The 15987-nt window shown below is 50.6% G+C and overlaps 1 protein-coding gene across 2 annotated transcripts; it reads left to right on the top strand.

Moving 5' to 3' along the window:
- Positions 1-912: 912 nt before the first annotated feature.
- On the top strand, positions 913-15122 carry LOC110204076 (SUN domain-containing protein 2-like). 2 transcript variants are annotated; one of them, XM_020980422.2, is made up of 15 exons: positions 913-988; positions 2190-2343; positions 3046-3164; positions 3387-3482; positions 3781-3874; positions 5098-5171; positions 6189-6316; positions 10429-10472; positions 10849-11014; positions 11423-11647; positions 11826-11910; positions 12146-12261; positions 12413-12580; positions 13390-13482; positions 13755-15122. In XM_020980422.2, exons 2-15 carry the CDS (start codon positions 2204-2206, stop codon positions 13866-13868), a joined length of 1662 nt encoding a protein of 553 aa, XP_020836081.2. In that variant the 5' UTR covers positions 913-988; positions 2190-2203; the 3' UTR covers positions 13869-15122. The 2 variants fall into 2 exon arrangements, with proteins under 2 accessions (XP_020836081.2, XP_078004192.1); XM_078148066.1 differs by lacking the exons at positions 913-988; positions 2190-2343; positions 3046-3164; positions 3387-3482; positions 3781-3874 and adding exons at positions 4026-4979; positions 5446-5557; positions 5670-5805.
- Positions 15123-15987: the final 865 nt, after the last annotated feature.

Genomic DNA, 15987 nt, shown 5'->3' with positions numbered 1-15987 from the left:
TGTGAATCCCCTAAATGTATCCCTGAATTTGTTCCTAAATCTTTCTTAAACATATCCAGTCTACAAAAAGTCAATGCTATTTATGCTCAGTAAATCTCTGTTAGCCAATTCTAAAAAGAAACAACTTGAAATTATCTATTTTAAAAACAGAATGCTTGAAAAAAATCTTTCTTCTTCTACTTGCCAAGATCCCAAATTCAGGAATCTGGGTTTCCTTGGTAAGAACTGATAGCAGAGCAAACACTAAGGCAGAAATTTGCATCACTGTTGCGCAGGTGATGTCATCACCTGTTTCGGGGGACAGCACAGAAACTTCTGGTTTCTGGTCTCTAGTCCAACCATGTATGTGAAGAATTAACAGTTTCCAAGTGTTGGTTGAAACAGTTAAGGCAATGCAAAAAAGATCTGGCTGCCATTTGGTTATATTCAACAGCTTATGACGTATCAAAGTTTGCAAAAAGCAAAGAAACTTAGAGACCAAGATTAAAATGAATTCCCACCTCCTTTTCCCTCATTTCTCTGTATCAAGCTGAATAGCCTCTCCTGGCTGGTATGGTAGACCAGAATGCCTAGAAAGTGACAGGATCAGTGGAGATATACAATGTAATGTCTTTATTTTCCTTCCAAGTTAACATCATTAGTACCATGGGAAAATGGTAGTTGTCAGGTTACTTCTTACCTAAAATCAACTAAATGAAACTAGTCCAAAAAATGGAAGCAACAGATATGGGAATGATAATTTGACTAAGATGAGAAGTAACGAATAAAATGCGTTCCTATCTCTGTATGCATGTATATGCATGCAAGAGGGATTGCAGGAAGGAATTAGAGATACAGCCACTGACTGTTCCTACTGCCATCTCACACCCTCTTTGTCCTTGCAGTGCTTCTGGCACGCGCCGCGCGCCAGCGTTCGCCAGGCGTTACCTCGGTAGCCAAGCAAAGGACGCGGACTGGGACGCGGACGCGGACTGGGCGGTCTCAGCAGGTACCCCGTAGGGCCCACACTGGCATGGCGGGGCCGGTAAAACAGGTGTTAGAGAGGTGCGGGGTCTGCAGCTCGGTGCCCTTCTCTGTGCCAGGGCACAATATCTGCACCTCGTCTTGTCTGTGTACCTTCTCAGCCAAGGAACAACACCTGCCCCTCCCAAGAGCTGCCAGCTGTGCACAGCTGACTCGGCTCCATCCCCTAACCTCTCCCCCCCAAATCCCCAGATACACAGGTGTCCATGATGGAATTCAGTCCTCCCATACAAAGCCTGCTTACCCCCCGACTTCATCTTCCTCTCCCACAAACCACCCCATTATCGAGTTGCATAGGCCTTGACAGTTCAGAAATCCCTCAGGAGGCATTGAGGTTGGAGCTCAGTGAGCAGGCACATAGGAAGGCTCAGGGTCTGCCTTGGAGGCTCTTCCTGGTGCTATGAGAATCCCTGGGGAGCTTACCACTTGTCCATTTACTCATCTGTAATAGGAGTGGGATAATCCTTCAGAGTGGTGATGAGGAAATGAAGACCAAAACAAAACAAAACACAAAACCCTGTCCTTCCAGCACTGTTAACCCATGAAGCCCATTGCTGAAGGGTCAGGGTTAGTATCAGCTGGCTAGCTGGGACCAGGACAGAGCTCTTGCAGATGACACCTGCCACCCTTCAGAACAGGCTTTTGGCTGCTGGGGGGACCCAAAGACATGGAAGACAAGGCAGTCCTCAAGCTTACCATCTGTGGGGAGAAGACAAATTCCTGCTTGTGAAGCAACCTGAGAATAATCACAAGCACAGTGTCCAAAGCCCAGATTCTAGAAAGATAGGCTAAGGGGCAGATCCAGAATGGAGGCAGCAGAGAGTGGAGCCTCCACTTCCTCAGGGAAGCCTCCTGCAGGATCCTCTGGAAAGACGACTTGCTGCTCAGGATGAACCAATGCTGAGATCAGGCATGAGACTGCTGGGCCTGGCCCTGCTAGGCAGCCATCATCAATGTGCTTTGGAGCCACTTCACACACACTTTAGGAGAGTGCCTCTCTGTGCCAGCCCAGCTAACCTTTTGGAGAAATTAGTCTGGGGCTTTTGGTCCCTGTCCTTCAAGGGCACCCCCTTAACACCCTTCTCAGGGTCTGCCAGAAAATAGCATCGTCACTCAGGCAGTAAGCACTGCTTCTCATTCGTTTTTCCTTCTTTGGGAATCTCTAGAATTCCCTTGGAAGATGTCTCGGCGCAGTGAGCGCCTGCGCCTCCGGTACCACCTACACGTTGATGGAGATGGCGGCGGCAGCAGCACCAGCAGCAGTGGCTGCAGTTCCCCTGTGGTCGGCCAGCACATTCAATGCAATGACAGTTCCCTCAGGTAAGAGGAGCCAGAGCAAGGCTAAGCCACCTTCACCATCACAACTGCCCATGGCAGCCAAGGCCCTCAGCTGTTGCCATGTGCATATTGCTTTCCTGCCCCCATTTTTGGTGGAGACATCACTCTATTGCTTTCTTTCCTCACAAAGGTGAGAATTCCCTGTCCCCAGCACCATCTCTCCCTCCTCTACCCCAATCTGGCCTACTGCTGCCTTCACTGTCTGAGAACAGGAAATAGGGCGGGGCAACTTTGAGCATGGCAAAGGCCAGGTCCCCTGACACCTCAAGCTGGGTAGGGAACAACCCCTCTCAGCCACGGAACTCTTTTTCCTAGCCCCAGTGCACGTGGTTATTAGAGTGAGTTTCAGGGCCCAGCAACAGCGCAGGAAGCTACTTGGGTCAAGGGCCTGTGGGGGATGAGACAGCTTCAGGTGGCTCTTCGCTTTTCTCATACCTCATCATGGTAGTTTAATTTGGAAAGAGGTGCTCCCTGGCCCATGGGAGCTGTGCCTTGGTTCAATCCTGCCTCTGCTGTGAAAGATCATTCATCTGTTTAAGGAATAAGAACAGGAAGAGAGGCCTTTCGGTATCATTTTTTTCCAACCTCAAAGTCTCCAGCCAAGTCTCATTCCCCTCCCTTTCTTTTTCACCCTTGCTTTCTTCCACTCTCCTATCTTTGCTCTTCATACCTGCTGTTCCCCAGGACTCGGAGGAGGAAGTCAAGTAGGGTCAAAGGCCTCTCACCATCCCCTCTCCTGGCCACAATCACCTGCAGCACCCCTGGATCCTCCTCAGGATATAGGTCTGAGGATGACTGTGCAGGTAGGCATCACTTCTCCTCCCTAGAGCCCCATCCCCCAGGCACTGCCCCACTGACTTCAGAGGGTGACCCGTAGCTGGGGGCGGGGAAGAGAGCTTGCAGTCTGGCTCTCGATGAGGGTTTGCAGGGTGGGAGTGCTCAAGCCCTCAAGCCTGGTAAGGGGGATGCTCCAGGTCCACTTGTCTCTCCTTCTGGTGAATCCTCATTTCTTCCCTTCCTTGCAGGGCACTCGCTTTTGGACCAGCCTGGCTCTGCATCCAACCTAAAGAACAGGGCTTCCCCAGGTGGCCCTTCCTTCTGGATGGCCATCCACTTCTCAGGTGGGTTCTGCCAGTGGGTGGGCACAGTGCCCAGGGTAGTTCCTGCAGTGCACCTAGAAGAGATTCCTCATTCCTATGTAGGGACATGCTGGGCCCGGCTAGAGTAACTCTAGGACAGCGTGTAGAGATGGGCTGAAGAGAGAAAGATCCCCAAGCACAGCTACAGAGCCCTGGGAGGATGCGAGACCAGAATAGCAAGAAGCGGCTTCAGAGCTGGCAGGCTGGGAAGGGGCTAGCTCTGGGACATGATGGGCTTGCAGGGTGAAGCCTTTCAATCTCTCTGCTGGGACTTTTGCAGGTTGGCTCTTTGGCCTGCTCCGCTGGTGCCTTCATAACACCTGGTACCGCCTGACCACAGCTGTCTCCCTGCAGGACATCTATGTTTTCACCAGGTCAGTGAGGACTACCTGGGGCCTGCCAGAATCAAAGATCCACAGCTCCCAAGGACTCCACAGTCCCTCAGATCAATTTCCCCATGTGCTTTGTCCTGTTCTTTTCCAGCTTTTTCAGACTTTTATGCCATGAATCTTATGACAGGGTCAGGTAGGGTCAGGGGTGTGCTGGAACCAGCTGGAAACTACTTGTCAAAGTCAGCTACCATTCAGGCCCTGATTGAGTGTCTCCACTGAAGAAGATGATGGCAAAAGTGGGTTGCGTGTGCCTTGCCCTCCTCCAGAGCTGGTTGTTCGGCATTCACCGGCACAGGCCAGCCCCCATTACCCTTGGTTCTTCAGGGAAGTGGGTTGGCTCTCACTATCGGGGGGATTGTCTTCCTGAGTTTCTTTTAGGAGACCTCTCCTCAGTAGTTCCTACCTCTGATCACAACTGACTCTGGTGAGTTCACCTTTGCCAGTCGGCAGGTCCTGAGTTGCCAGGGACACTCCCTACTTTGGGTTTGAATCCAGAATTTTCTGCCCAGACCTCCAGGTGGCCAGGTCATTCTAGCAGTTTCTCTGTGGAGGAGCATGCCTAGGATTCTAGGCTGCCTCCAGGGCTGAGTCCAGGAACCTCTAGAGCAGGGGTGGGTATCTTGCGGCCTCCAGGCCACATGTGGCCTCCTAGGTCCTTGGGGGAGGCCTTTGGACTGAGTTCAAATTCTATGGAACAAATCCTTTTCTGAAGGGGATTGATTCTGTGAACCATGGCCACACTGGAGGACCTCGAGGGACACATATGTCCTTGAGGCCTCCAGGTTAGCCACCCCAGCTCTGGATTCCTGGGGCCACAGGCTGGGCCAATGGTGACAATCCCACTTTAGCAGCAGTTCTTCCTGCAGCTCTTCCAAGTCCCAATTGACAAGAACTGGAAGGATTTAGAAACAAGAAGACGGCCTAATTGAAGGACACATCTGCCACCTGACCTCACAAAGGGCAGCATGTCACCTATCCTAACAACATGAATACATTTCACAAAGGCCAACTTTACTACTCGCACTTTACCCTGAGGGCTGTCCATTAAACCCCAGGTCTCCACATGTTCAGTGCCCAGTGGCAGGGGGTGAGTGGGGGGGCACACACTTTGGGGTTTCATTTGCCACGCAGAGAGGGTCTCACCAGATCCTGTGATGGGGAAGGGCAGACCTTAACATCTCCTCCTTCATCTCCATGAAATCCAGGAGCTTTTCCACTGGGAAGAAGTTGCTCCTCTCTGTCTTGGGCATGCTGTTTCTTGTGGCTTTGCTGGATTATGGTGAGCATTGTTGAGTCCCCAGGGCAGCTGGGGTGGGCAGTTGGGGTAGGGGGAACAGACAAGGGCTTGGGGACACGGCAGCTAGAGGACAGTTTGGAAGACAGAGCTTTGAAGGGGAGCCTTTAGGGAGCCAAAGGGACAAAATCACCAACAAAAGGCAACCAGGTCACGGACGGACACGTTCTCGTGCCTAAAGGGTGAGAATTATGCCTTGTCTCTCATTCTCCTCTCCATTCAGCCCAACACACTTTGATTGTGCATTTTCTGTATGCAGGCCTCAGAGCCTCAGGCTGCAGGGTATGGGTGGTTGTCCTGCCCACTTTGAGCATGACCCGCACTTGGAGCAAGGAGGTGTTTTATCTGTGCCCTCCGTGGTCACAGACAAGGTACTGGAGGGTGGGTGATTGGTAGAGGAGCTGACTTAGGAAGGAATCGGTTATGAGGGCAGGACATACCCAATGCCAGGTCTGGAGGGCTTCGTCCCTTTTCTTTGGTGAGAACACACAGGGTGGTCCTCCCGGGATGATCCCAGAAGGCCTGGACTCTTGGTCAGGAGCCACGCCATTCCTCAGCCCATACTGTGAGATAAAGTCCACCTCAGAAATGATGACACCACAAGCTGAAGGTCACCAAGGTCTGTCTGCAGGCAACCTGTCTGTAGAGCATCCTGCTCGTCATTCAGAAGGGACGGAGCTCTGTGTTGACCAGGCTTGGGACCAGGAGGCATGACTTCTGGCTTCAGGCTTCATGTCCTCTCCCCAGCTTATTCTTATCCCTCATTTTTGCCATCATCCAAATGTGTCTAATGACTTCTGAGAGGATCATGAGAGAGTGAACTCTTGGGGTAGAAGGGGCTCTAGCTGTAGCCTTCCAGATCATGATGCCCCTCATGCATCTGCCTCCTTTGGGCTGCGGTCTATGCCCCCTTTGATGTGACACTGCCAGTGTCAGTCCGCAGGAGTTCCGTTCTGGCTCTTGAGACTCAGTCTCAGATTAGCCTTTCCTCCCATGTGCTAGGTGCTTGGTATTTCTACCCCTCTGGACTCCGGACCTTCCACCCTGCTATGCTCTCCTGGTTGGCAGCAAAGGGTAGCAGCAGGAGACAGGACGTGTGCGAATCAGGAGAATTCACCCCAGATTTCCAGGTGAGCACCCCACTGAGTGCCAGGAAAGCTTTGCACAGGACACACAGACGACTCATGCACCATCCAGTTCCTGTCTCTTAAGCTAGGGTTACTCAGCCAAGCAGCACTTATGAAGCATGACCTACTGTGGGTCAGGCACTGTCCCAAGGCAAAAACCAAACCAACAACCCCACAGTCCTTGCCCATGAGGAGCTGGCAGTCTCCTCATGAGGAGACATCTAGGTGCCAAGGAGACCTGACAGGACAAATGGGAGTGAAGCATTAGAGGGTGTTGGCTCTGCTGTTTCTTGTAGGGCAGCCATAAAGCCTATTGCTATGCCCTCCTTGAAGGCAACCCTGGTTTGGCAGGATCTGCCAGCTGGTGTCCTCTGCTGCCACTGTCTTTGGGACCCCAGGGTCAGCTCTGCGGGCATCAGAAGAGGGAGAAGTCACATTAGCTAGAGAAAGATGCTTCTGTTTTCATTCTTTTAATGAACAAGAATCTATTTTCTTTTCTTCTCGCCTCCTATCCATTTGAAAAACGGAAAAACAAACCACTTCTTACAAACATACAGAGACAAGCAAAACAGTTCCTCCTGGGCCATGTCTAAAAGATGTATTTCTCCTTCTGCCTTGGTCCATCCCCTCTCTGTCAGAAGTTGCATCATTTGCCAGAAGAGTAGCTGGTCACTGCCTTCAACAGAGTTCTGCACTCTTTCACAGTGGTTTGTCTTTGTGCTTCTGCTCACTCTTCTGCACATCAGTTCATGCAAGTCTTCCCAGCTTTCTCTGAACACCACCCCTTTCATCATCTCTAAGAGTATGGTAGATTCAGTCCCTACTCCATAATTTCTTTTTTTCCAACTCCATCATTTGTTCAGCTCTTGCCAAGTGCGGGGTTTCCAGTTTTTTGTCACAGCAAGAAAAATTGGCCTCAATATTCCTGTCCAGATCGGACTTTTTCCTCTTTGTTTGATCTCTTTGGGGAATAGGCCCAGGAGTTGTCTTGCCAGGTGAGTGGGTAGACATGTTTTATTATCTCGGGGGCAAGGCTCCTAACTGCTTTCCAGAATGGCTGGACTAGTTTCCAGTTTCTACTTAGAGCACTGTTGAGTCGTGTCTGGTGAGGTGCACTCTTCGCCGCCCCATTTGGGAATTTTCTTGGCAAAGATCCTGGAGTGGTTTGCCATTTCCGTCTCCAGATGATTTTTAAAGTGAGGAAATGGGGGCAAACAGGGCGAATTATCTTACCCAGGATCACACAGCAACTAACTATCTGAGACCAAGCCTAGAGTTCTACGCACTCTCGCGCCCCCTAGCGTCCCTAGTCCAACACTAATGTGCCTGACTTCGCCCAGCCTGCTCAACTTAGGGCATTTTGCCTGATTGTCCTCTTTGCCAACCTGACAGGTAGGGGGTAGAACCTTAGACTTGCCTTCATGGGCATTTCTCTACTTCTCCGTGATTCGGAGCATTTGTTTCATTTGATCATTGATCCCTTGCATTTCTTCTTTGGAAAAATGCCTGTTCATATCCTTTGACTGTCTACTGGAGAAAGCACCACAGACACGAGGGGGGGAAAGCCAGCAGGTCATTTTCTCTGATTTTCTTTTCCTTTCCAGTAGAATTGACGTCAGCTTTCCTGGGTTTATGTTTTTGTATAAGCCGCACAAAATTTGATTTTGGTCACACTTCCAAGCATTATTTCTCCTTCTCCTCCTTTTCCTCCTCCTCCTCCTCCTCCTCCTCCTCCTCCTCCTCCTCCTCCTCCTCCTCCTCCTCTCTCTCTTCTTCTCTTCTTCTTACAAATACGCAATTAATTAAGTGATAGTTTTTAAGATTCACTTCCATAAGACTTTGAGTTTTAAATTGTCACCCCCTCCATCTCCCCTCCTCCCAAGATAGCGTGCAACCTGATATAGGCTCTCCTTCTACATTCAGGTTAAGTATATATTCCCATTAGTCATGATGTAAAGTAGAAGTAGAACTAATGCGAGGAACCATGAGAATGAAGCAATAAAACAAAACCACAAAGGAAAAGGAGATCAAATAGTATGCTTCCATCTGCATTCAGGCTCCATTGTTCTTTCTCTGCATGTGGATAGCCTGTTCCATCACGAGTCTTTTGGAGTTGTCTTTTTACATCCTTGCATTGCTGAGAAGAGCCAAGTCTATCAAAGTCAGTCATCACACAGTGTGGCTGTCAATGTGTACAGTAGTTTCCTGGGTCTGCTCATTTCCCTCAGCATCAGTTCATATCAATCTTTCTAGGTTTTTCTGAAGTCCACCAGCTCATCATTTCTTACAGCACAATAGGATTCCACCACATTCACATACCACAACTTGTTCAGCCATTCCCCAATTGATGGACATCCCCTCAATTTCCAATTGTCCTCCACTACAAGAGGAGAGACTAATAGTTTTCTACATGTGGGTCTCTTTCCCATTTTTTTGACCTCTTTGGGAAACAGAACTAGAAGTGCTATCACTGGGTCAAAAGGTAGGCACAAGTTCTGAGCCCTTTGCACATACTTCCAAATTGCTCTCCAGAAGGCTGGATCAGGTCACAACTCTACTGACAATGCATTAGTGTTCCAATTTTCCCACATTTTCTCCAACATTGACCATCATCCTGTTTTGTCACATTAGCCAATGTGATAAGTGTGATGTGATACCTCAGAGTCCTGTTGACTTGCATGTTTCTAATCAGAAGAGATTTAGAACATTTTTTCACATGGCTCTAGATAGCTTGAATTTCTTCCTCTGATTACTGCCTGTTCATATCCTTTGCCCATTTATCAATTGCGGAATGACTTCTATTCTTATCATTTTGACCCCAGTCTCTACATATTTTAGAAATGAGGCCTTTATCAGAGACCCTTGTTGTAAAACTTCTTTCCTGGTTTTCTGTTTCCCTCCTCATCTTGGATGCATTGGCTTTGTTTCTGCAAAAAACTTGTCCATTCAATGTAAGCAAAATTATCCATTTGGCATTACATACAATGTTCTCTATCTCTTCTTGGGTCATAAATTCTTCCCTTCTCCATAGATCTGAAAGGTAAACTATTCCTTACTCTCTTTGTTTGCTTATGGTCTCATTTTTTATATTTAAATTCTGCCCCCATTTGGACTTTATCTTGGTATAGGATGTAAAATGTAAAAGGGTGGTCTCAGCCCAGTTTCTGCCCTACTCTTTTCCAGTTTTCCCAGCAGGTTTTGGTAAATAGGGATTTCTTATCCCAAAAGCTGGAGTCTTTGGATTTCTCAAAGAGTCGATTAGTATAGTCAATTGACCATTGTGTCTTGCCTACCTAAACTATTCCACTGATCCGCCACTCTGTTTCTTAGCCAGTACCAAGTAGTTTTGATGCTTGCTGCTTGATGATACAATTGAAGAGCTGGTAGAGCTGGGCCACCTTCCCTTGCATTTCTTTTCATTAGTTCCCTCGCTACTCAGTACCTTGTCTTCTTCCAGATGAATTTTGTGTTTGTTTTTTCCAGCTCTATAAAATAATTGTTGGTAGTTTGTTTGATATCACACTGAAGAAGTCCATTAATTTAGGTAGAATTGTCTTTTTTTACCAGCTGAGCTCGGCTTAACCATGACCAACTCCTACTTTTCTGATTGTTTACACTTGACTTTATTTGTCTGAAAAGTGTTTTGTAATTAGGCTCATAGAGTTCCCTGGTTTTGTTTTGGCAGGTAGACTCTGAAATATTTTCTGGTGTCTACAGTAATTTGAAATGGAATTTCACTTTCTGTCTCTTCCTGTTGGGCTCTGTTAGTAATACATGAAAAGATGAGGGAGGAATAAGACTGTCCATATGACTTCAGAGCTGAGTTGGAAACTTTCCTCAGGGGACTAACAAGTGACCTCACCACTCTGGGGACAGTGGTTTGTGCCTCATCCCAGCTGACCTTGGAGGCCTATTCTTGGTGGGAGGGTAGAAGGGGAGCCCAGGCTCTGAAAAGTCTAGCTGGGACTTAAGGTCAAGATTTCTGGAGCCCAGCAGTTTGTAGCGACTCATTTGCTCCTCAGCAGAGACAGGGCCCAGCCGTAGGAGGCCACGAAGCCCCAGAGTGCAGCGCTGATGTTTTCATCAGTTTCATCATGTCTTCTTTTTCCTTACAGGAGCTGGAAAGCGGGGTGCTCCAGCACATGTCTGAGTGGCAAGGGTAAGGCCCCAAACTGACTGAGAAAGAGAAGAGGAGGGCAGGAGGGCAAGAAAGCTACACCAGGGAAACCAGTTGCCTGGGGGGTTGAGGAGGGCAGGTCAGTGGAGCCAGAACACTTGGGTTAGCATGTCCATAGGCTTGATCCCATCTAGGAGGGACCTCAGAGTGCAGATGAGGTTACTGTGGCCCCAGAGGGAAATGACCTAGCCAGGGTCCCCCAGGGAGCAGATGTCAGTGAAGCCTTGCAGCCAGTTCTGTGGCTCTGTGCTTTCCATTGGGTGGTGCTTTTCTTCAGGTGACACTTGTTCTGTTGGAGTCCATCCTCCAAGTGCCTATGCCAAGGTTGATCCTGAGTTTTCCTTTTGTCACTGGCTAGTTTGTCCCAGGAAGACTCCCAGGACAAAAGGCCAAAGGAGATGGCTTCCCTGGAGGCCCAGCTGGCTGGCCTGAGGCAGGAGCTGGCGGCCATCAGCCAGAGACAGGCTGCAATGGCCCAAGAAATCCACCTTTGGCGAGAAAAGATGGTGGCCCTGCGCAGTGATGTGAGTCCTCCAGTCCCCTGGTTAAGCAATGCATGCCCCTTGATCTCAGGTGGGCTGCTGCTGCCCGGATAGCTGCCCAGGGAGCTGCAACCATCTGAGGTTTCCACAGGGCACTTGCTAAAGATTGAGCCTCTTGGGGGGACATTGTGACATGGACGAGATTTTCCTCATCTGTCAAGTGGGATAATATCAGGTCCCAATGAGATCTTTTCTGCAAACCTGAAAGGCAGTGGAGAAATGCCAGTCCTTTGGTTCACCACCATCCCTTCTCTGGCACCAGGCAGGCATGTGCTGGCCCTGACCTCTCAGATGTCTCTAGACATGCCAGGCCCTGTCCAGGCCCTCTTCCTTCCTCACCCCTGCTGTTTCTCGGGTGCCTGCTGAGCTGTTTCCTCTGGTGGCTTCTAGATGGAGTCTCACGTCCCAGCTTTAATCCAGGAATACTTTGTTGGAGACAAGGGCACTAAGGCCGGACTTACACAGCTAGAGGAGGTGCAGGCTCAGCTTTGGGACCTGGAGCAAAGACTCCTCAGGCATATGGCAGAGGAGCAGGACAAGACTGCCAGCAAAGTTGCTGCTGACTTGAGGCTGACCCTTCTGGAAGAAGGAGTGACCACGGGGGTGACAGAGGAGGTGAGCCTGGCCCCTCTGCCTGTCTCCTGCTTAGGGTCATGGTTTGCCCTGAGAGGAGCCTGCCAAGAGGAAGGGGGAAGCCCAGGCTGAGCAGGTAGCATGCTTGCCCATCCCCTACAGGGGCTGGGCGGAGCCTGCAGGTGGCCCAGCCCACAAGGGGTGCATGCCTGTCTTTTAGGAAGTGCGTGAGATCGTGCGGCAGGCCCTGAAACTGTATAGTGAAGATCGCATTGGGCTGGTGGATTATGCCTTGGAGTCCTCAGGTAGGTGACCTACAGAAAACCAGAGGGCTTTGGGACAAGAGGGAATGCAAAATCAGGATAGCCATTAGGAGACAGGAAGAAATGACAACTGGGGATGCCCTTCCTGGGCTGGGGCATTTAGGAGGGAAGATGCCCCCGTAGTGCCCTCTCTCCTTGAGGGTTACCCTAAGCCATCTCTGTGTCCTGCCAGCCCTTGGGTTGCCCCCTCCACCTTTTCTCTCTGTTGCTCTTTCAGGGGCCAGCATCCTCAGTAGCCACAGCTCAGAGACCTATGGCACCAGGACGGCCGTAATCAGTCTGTTTGGTATCCCCTTGTGGTATCATTTCCAGACCCAAAGAGCCATCATCCAGGTAGGGCTGAAGAAAGGTTCCCCAGCTTGGCTCTCTGCCTGCCATCTCCCCCCTCCTCTGTGGGGGCTGGGCCCTCAAAGCACAGGGGCCCCAGGATCTGCATCTGGCCCATGCGCCGCCACCTTTCACATGATTTGTCTTCCACCCACAGCCAAATGTCTACCCCGGCAACTGCTGGGCATTCCGGGGCCCCCAGGGCTTTGTTGGGGTTCGCTTGTCTGCCCGCATCCACCTCACTGCCGTCACTTTGGAGCACGTGCCCAGAGCCCTGTCCCCAGTCAGCAACATCACCAGCGCCCCCAAGGACTTCGTCATCTTGGTGAGTACCTGAGCCTGGCAGCTCTCCTTTCGCGAAGTATGGAAAGCCCTTTCTTCACAGCAGCAGCATTTCGAGGTGAAAAATGGAAGGATGTGCCCATTGTACAGAGGTGACATTTAAGGCTGGCCTCTTCACTCCTCGGGCCAGGCCTGTTGCTCCTCCTCCTCTTCTTAGGGAGGAGCCAGGAAAAGACAACCACAGCAGCAAGAACAGCGAAGATTGCAATGTGCCTTAGGGTCCTTTATTGTAGCCAGTTGCCTCCATGAGCAGGTGTCCCCTGGGCGACTTGGGCAGGGACGGGGATCGCCATTCCCTACAGAGTCACCTAGACAGGGCAGACATGGAACATCCACATAAGGAGGATTTGGGAGAAAAGATGGAGCCAGAAGAGAAGGTGAAATATGCAGAGGGACAGGGATACTTCAGGCCCCAAATCCTGATACAGATGAAGAAAGTGAGGCACACAAGCTGAAGGGGTTTCTCCCAAGCCCTTCAGCAGCTTTGGGGAAGAGGCTGAGAAGAAGGCCAAAGGGCTTGGAGCAGAAAGGCTCTGTCTATTGAATTAGTGAGAGAGATGCTAGAAGATGAGGGGATCGAGAAAGGCAACGTCAGGGTGGATTGTCTTTGCTTCTCTTTCCCCTCCCCAACATACCCCTCCTTGTCTGCCGCCTCCTCTCCCTGCCACCTCCCGCGTTTTTCCCTCCATGGGCTGATTTGGATTCTCGTCCTAATAGCACCTCTTTCCTGCACCCCACTGCGGCCATCCATTTGTCCATCCTTCCATTCCCCTTGTTTTTCCTTCTGTGCAGGGGCTCAATGAAGATTCCCAGGTGGAAGGGGTGGCCCTGGCGAAGTTCACCTATGATAATGCTGGGGAGGCCATTCAGACCTTCCACTTTCAGGTATGGAGGGCTCGTCCCACATCACTCACCCAGTGACCCAGGCATGCTGCTGACCTCAAGGGCTGGATCACCAGCCATGAGGACGCTGTGGCTCGGCAAGTGGCTGCAGTGGAAGCCAGGTCCCAACAGGTCTGAGAAGAAGCTGAGGGATAAGCTTAGGGCTCAATTCAGCCACTGCTCTTGGAAGGAAGCCTGGGGCAGAAAGCCTGTGGGGGCTGGGCATCCATGAAGGGATCTCGGGTCTCCCTCACCCCACTCTCCTCTTCCCACAGGGCAACGGCACAGCCCCATACCAGCTGGTACAGCTTCAAGTTTTGAGCAACTGGGGTCACCCGGACTATACTTGCATTTACCGCTTCCGGGTCCATGGCAAGCCTGCCAATTAGAACCTCCCTGCCGGGTCCCTTCACCCTTTCCTCTGTCAGCCACAAGCAAGCAGTTCTCCCACCTCCTCGTCCCTTCTGGCCACTGTGACTTCTGGGAAAGAGACAGAACGTGGGAGCCCACCTCCCTGGAGCCATCTTGCCCCACCAAGCCCTCTATGATATGGAGGAGACCACCAGCTGAGCAATTTCTGTTTCAATCCACAGCATCTGCAGTGTCAGGTGCCTCAGCTCCCTGCCAAGCCCTGCCTACCTCCAAGACGTGTAGAAAGAGCTCTGTAGTAGATGTTGGGGGGTGGTAGGGAGTAGTCAGGGCCTTGCTATGCTCAGCAGCAGTCCCACAGAAACACAGCTTACACCACCCTGGGTCTAGGGCAAGGAATTTGGTGCAGTAAGGGCATGATAAACTGGGCAGCGGCAAAGGGCAGACTGGGAGCCAGTCCCACATGGGCACACTCCAGCAGGGGGCTAATGCCGCTCTCCATGGGACCTTGCATGGTTCTCTTTACCACTGGCAATGATGGGTGCAGTCTTTGAAATCCGAAGAAGTACCTGGGAATGACCGCACCTGTCTGTGCTTTTGATTCGAACAAGGCCAATGGCCTGGATTTCAGGGAAGTTCTGCCCCCAGGATTACCTGCACTGGCATTTAGTACGGCAGCTGGGGATGTACCCATGGCTTGGTGGCCCCTCCTACCCACTGGGGCTTCCTTTAGAGAGGACTGGAAGGTTGCAGGTGTGTGGCAAAGGCAGTAGCATTACATACACAAGTCATCATGAATTAGCTACTGCTGAAAGGAAGCTGGGTCCAGAGTACAGCTACCAGCCATGGGGAGAAGAACTTCCCCTATGCCGCTGGTACGAGATTTCTCCTGCCTGCCCCTCGAGAGCCCAGAGACCCTCATTCTCCACTCTAGCCATGCTTTTATCCACCTCCTCACCTGGAGCTCAGTCACTGTGCTCTCTCCTTTGGGACCATCAGCTCCTGTGGTTGTGGCTATGGGAGGAAAGAGACTGGCCAGGATACTGTTGGGGATTGGTCTTTCCCTATCCCTGTCTAGTGCTGGCATTGAGCTGATGCTGTCCTCTATCCTTGAGGCAAACATGACATGCCTCAGGTGCCTCTGCAGGGAAACAGGGCATTGCAGGCTCATCAGTCTTTTACTCTCAGCTCGGATTCTAGTTCTTTTTCAGCCACATTAGCATATGGGGAGGTTGAATGGGATAGGGTTGGGGGAGGGGCTTGTTGAAGCTAAGTCTGGGATGGGGGAGGGAGGGAGGGGAAATGTTTTCGGCTTCCTGGCCAATTGTATTAAATATATTGAGATGTTTGTATTTCTATACAGATTTATTTCATGGTTCCTTTTCATCAGACAGAAAAGCTATGGGCTTCATTCCTGGGTGCCTCCCCAGGTCCCCAGAGTGATAGTCACTGCAGCCCCAGCTTGGGGGTGGGGGGCTGACCATGAAACATGGATGTCCACCGTAGTATTGCTGTGCTTTCTGCCTCTTACCATCAGGAGGGAAGGCAGCGGTTCACATCACAGGGCTAGCCACTGATTCCAGAAGCTACCAGGGGCAGCCCACTCTTCTGCATTTTCCACTCTTCAGGGGCAGCAGCAGTAGGTGTGAAGCTGCCCCTCATGCCCAGTCTGCTCGCTCAGCTTTTGTCACCACCCCAGGAAGTTAGGATATGAGCAGCCCCACATAGGAACTTACAGATAGCTTACCTCTTCCTCATCACAAAGACTGTTGAATTCTCTAGTTTTATTTAGTTATAGACATATGCTTATTTCATTCCCTAGTTTTATTTCTCTTGTTTAATTTTCTAGTTTTATTTAGTTATAGACATATTCTTATTTGGGCTTATGCAATAATCAATATTCTCTTGGATCCGTGGTTGCTTCTTAGCTACCCCACACAGGGAGGTTGTTCTTGAAATCACATGCCTGAGTAATAGGGAAAAAAGAGCCAGCATTGTGGTGGAAACCCTCTGTTCAAAGGGCAGCTGCCCTTCTGCTAAGTGAGCACTGGAGGGGAATGCCCTGAGCAGTAGAGGGAGCCAAGCTCAGGTGTGGGCTTGGAGAAACAGAGCTGAGAGAGGAGGCCAGAAGAGGCTCAA

Source organism: Phascolarctos cinereus, unplaced genomic scaffold (genome assembly GCF_003287225.1).
Source record: "Phascolarctos cinereus isolate Bilbo 61053 unplaced genomic scaffold, phaCin_HiC Scaffold_90;HRSCAF=629, whole genome shotgun sequence".
NCBI lineage: Eukaryota > Metazoa > Chordata > Mammalia > Diprotodontia > Phascolarctidae > Phascolarctos > Phascolarctos cinereus.
Note: the sequence above shows the minus strand (reverse complement) of the source record. Positions and strands in the feature narration are given on the sequence as shown.